This window comes from Oreochromis aureus, linkage group 7 (assembly GCF_013358895.1).
Source record: "Oreochromis aureus strain Israel breed Guangdong linkage group 7, ZZ_aureus, whole genome shotgun sequence".
NCBI lineage: Eukaryota > Metazoa > Chordata > Actinopteri > Cichliformes > Cichlidae > Oreochromis > Oreochromis aureus.
Window position 1 is genome coordinate 13,857,943 of NC_052948.1, and position 3,913 is coordinate 13,861,855.

At 31.9% G+C, this 3,913-nt stretch overlaps 1 protein-coding gene across 2 annotated transcripts; it reads left to right on the forward strand.

Moving 5' to 3' along the window:
• The first annotated feature begins 2,243 nt into the window (after window positions 1-2,243).
• Window positions 2,244-3,629, forward strand: c7h15orf61 (chromosome 7 C15orf61 homolog). Of its 2 annotated transcripts, none has more exons than XM_039614439.1 (3): window positions 2,244-2,462; window positions 2,597-2,970; window positions 3,067-3,629. In XM_039614439.1, exons 2-3 carry the CDS (start codon window positions 2,628-2,630, stop codon window positions 3,192-3,194), a joined length of 471 nt encoding a protein of 156 aa, XP_039470373.1. In that variant the 5' UTR covers window positions 2,244-2,462; window positions 2,597-2,627; the 3' UTR covers window positions 3,195-3,629. The 2 variants fall into 2 exon arrangements, with proteins under 2 accessions (XP_039470373.1, XP_039470374.1); XM_039614440.1 differs by having other exon boundaries at window positions 2,247-2,353.
• The last annotated feature ends 284 nt before the right edge of the window (window positions 3,630-3,913 follow it).

The window sequence follows — 3,913 nt, forward strand, 5'->3', positions numbered from 1 at the left end:
CCCTCCATATATATACATATATATATATATATATATATATATATATATATATATATATATATATATATATATATATATATATATATATATATATATATATATATATATATATATATATATATATATATATATATATATATATATATATATATATATATATATATATATATATATATATATATATATATATATATATATATATATATATATATATATATATATATATATATATATATATATATATATATATATATATATATATATATATATATATATATATATATATATATATATATATATATATATATATATATATATATATATATATATATATATATATATATATATATATATATATATATATATATATATATATATATATATATATATATATATATATATATATATATATATATATATATATATATATATATATATATATATATATATATATATATATATATATATATATATATATATATATATATATATATATATATATATATATATATATATATATATATATATATATATATATATATATATATATATATATATATATATATATATATATATATATATATATATATATATATATATATATATATATATATTCTGTTACAGAAGTCTATTTGTGTTTGGTGTCACAATACACACTAAGATCTCCCACAATACCTTTCTCCTGTACAAATTGGGCCATGCACTACTGTGGTTGACTTTTTTTTATTAAGTTAGATTGGAGTCAACTACAGTTTGATTGTCAAAGTCCTCCTTCTGGAAGCTGACAATTTCAAACTACTTGCCATATATGGTGACATGACAGTGTTTCAGTCTGGTCCTCACTGGACTGTGAATGTTGACTTTCCAAGCTTTCTAAGTAGAGACGATGCATGTGTTCATGGATTTGAGATTGCAAATAAATCATGTTAATCTTACTTAATTTTTATTTTGTAATTTGTATCAAAGATTCATATATTTCATCCAAGAGCCTTACTTGATGTACATTTTTTAAGCACATAAAATTTTATATTTCCAGAAAAAAGCACTCATAGTCATGCTTTACCCCCCTTTGTTCAAACAGACAGTTGTATTGCAAAAAAGACAACATATGATAATGGAAAAACTTCACAGGACTAATTTTTATGGAGGATTGAGCACCCCAGTGGCTCTGTTACACCTTTAAATCCAGAGACTAGAATTACATTTGAATGTGTGCATTATTTTCACATATATTTGACTTCAGAAATAATATTTTAAGACATTGAAAACATCTGGGACAAATAAATCTGTAATTTATTTTCACATCACTTAATTATTATCTATTTGCATTTCACACAGAATTGGACCTAAATTATTTAGCAAATCATTTATAAATCATGCAGATGGGATTTCGGTTGGTTTGTGCAGTTGTTAAGGCATTACCAATCACCCTGACAAATTACGGTCAATCAATGAATCAATCAAGCTTTATTATATGGCCCCTTTCCTGCAGGTAAGTGCTGCACGAACGACTGAAATGCTAAAAGGAAGACAGGCAAAGATATATTCAAATAACATGAACTAGAATGCAAATTTAAAAAAAAAACATGTTTAAATTTTTAGGGGTTTTTTGTATTTTATTACATGTAACAAAAACCACATCACATACAACAAAATTTATAGCCAAAGATAAATTGAAATGCCTATTCTTAAGGAGGTTTTTAAAAACATTTTCAAAATATAAGTAAATAATAAAAGAAACAAAAATGATGAGAGCATGTATTAAATATAGCATATGTATATATGTATATATTATGGCTTATTTGCGGTGGTTAATTACCACGTAGTTTATAGACTGCTGTCCATGGTCCTGATCTACAGCAGCCCACTGAGCCGTGGAAATGCTTTAGCAGTTGCTGTGGTGGTTTTAAGTGGATTTTAAAGGAGTAGGTGGTGTGGTCATGGAACCAACAAAAACACATATTAGCCTATTGGCACTGGGGTCAGTGGTGGTTAATTTTGAAGAGGTCTGTTGGTAGCTACAACATACATTTATCGTTTTCATTTTATTTTATTTTTTGTAAATAACGGTAGAAATATAAAGAACAAAAAACTTTACGTTTAGTCGTTTTACAGGGTTGTTGAACACGTGGCAGTCTATAAATTCTTATAAAGGATATAAGTCCTGTATTGAATGAACTGGCGAGTACATGATATAAATAAATACCAGACTGAAGTTAATTCTGTTAAAGAGGAACAAGTTCGGAGCGACGCGTTTCCAGCCGGATGAGTTAAGCCGCGGTACGAGGACAGACGCAAGAAGCACAACAGAAACAGAAAACCAACCAGAGGAAAGCTGCTCTTCTTCTCACAGGTGGTTTAGATACATGTGTGCGAAATGCATTTGTACAGAGACACGTCAGATTGTATAGGTCAGTGTTGGAACATCTCAAACATGGTCTGAGGATTTAAGCTCGCAAATCGTACGTGAGTTTGTTTGCTAGCTTTAGCATAGCTCATGTCAGCTGCTGCTTCGATGTGTTACAACTTGGTATTTTCACTCTTAAAACGTTGGCATATTCCAAGTGTGGCTAGTTATAGGTGTGTCCTTCTGCAGTCCGGATGCTAAAATACGAATCTTTAAAACCATGAAGGAGTTTTTGAAGAAGACCCACAGCCTCTTTCTGAAGATCGCCCTGTTTCCTAGCACTTTAGGCAGGACAGGTCCGCGGCCAGCTGCTTCGGAGGTGTTAACCTGCCACCTGCAGCAGCGCAGACTTCCTCCGTGGACCTCATACTGTGTCCGCTACAGCTCCGTCCACAATGACCAGTTTGGACTGTCAAACTTTAATTGGAGAGTTCAGGGATCCAACTACCACATTCTGAGAACGGGATGCTTCCCCTTTATTAAATATCACTGCACTAAAGCGCCTCCTCAGAATCTGGATTTTGAAGACAGGTTTTTCACCACGTTAAAAGTTATTAATCTGGGTCAGTATTTCTTCTACGTTGCTGTCATTGTTACATTCTTGTATTTTATTTCCAATACAAGAGACTCCATATATTCAGTGTCCCTTTAAACTGCAGGTATCCCTTGTTTGGCCTATGGCATTGGCTGCTGGATGGTGGTGGGAGCATCAGAAACAGTACAGACGAGTGTCGGACCTGTCACTGTCTATTTTGCCTACAAAGAGGAGGAAGGTGCACAGTACTGAAGTGAAGAGGAAACAAAGTAACTTGAATGTGTTTTCAGGAGGATATTATCTACCAAGCTGCTGTATTTTTGAAACTATTAAAGAGGAGCCTTTGTCTTTTTTCTTGACTTTTGTTCCTATATGCTATTTTAATAATGGATGCTCCTGTTATACAGAGTTTCATTAGTGAGGTCATCTTACATTCAAGCAATCCCTGTGAATGAATGCTTGGAAGTCGGACTGCCCTGAACACTCATTTGCATTTTTGCTACTGTTGGCTTAGTTTGATCTCAGGCACATACCTGTGAGTGTGAGCAAAGAAGCCTTACCCACTGATCAGATCTGAGCAGCGAATCAGAAGGGGAAGAGAGAAAACTGCTTATTTCAGATAGTAAATAAACTGTCCCAAGGCAGAGCATAAGAAAAATATGGATTTTTTTTAAATCAATTTTTTAAAATCCTGTCCTGTCAGGGAGCTTTGCAATCAGATTGTGATATGGATTATTTTTAAGCATGAGTCAAGCAACTGCTGCTGCTTAAGTAGAGTCCAAGAATAAAAACATGGAGCTGGAAGTGAGCATAACAGGTCCCCTTTACCATCATGTCAGTAGTGCTCTAGCTGAGTGGCACATCATATTAACTGGATGAGCAACCAACTTTGACATGGGGTCATTCTGCTCAAGTTTGCTTTTTTTTTTTTTTTTTTTTTTTTCCAAGGAAAAAAAGCTGTGCACAATTAT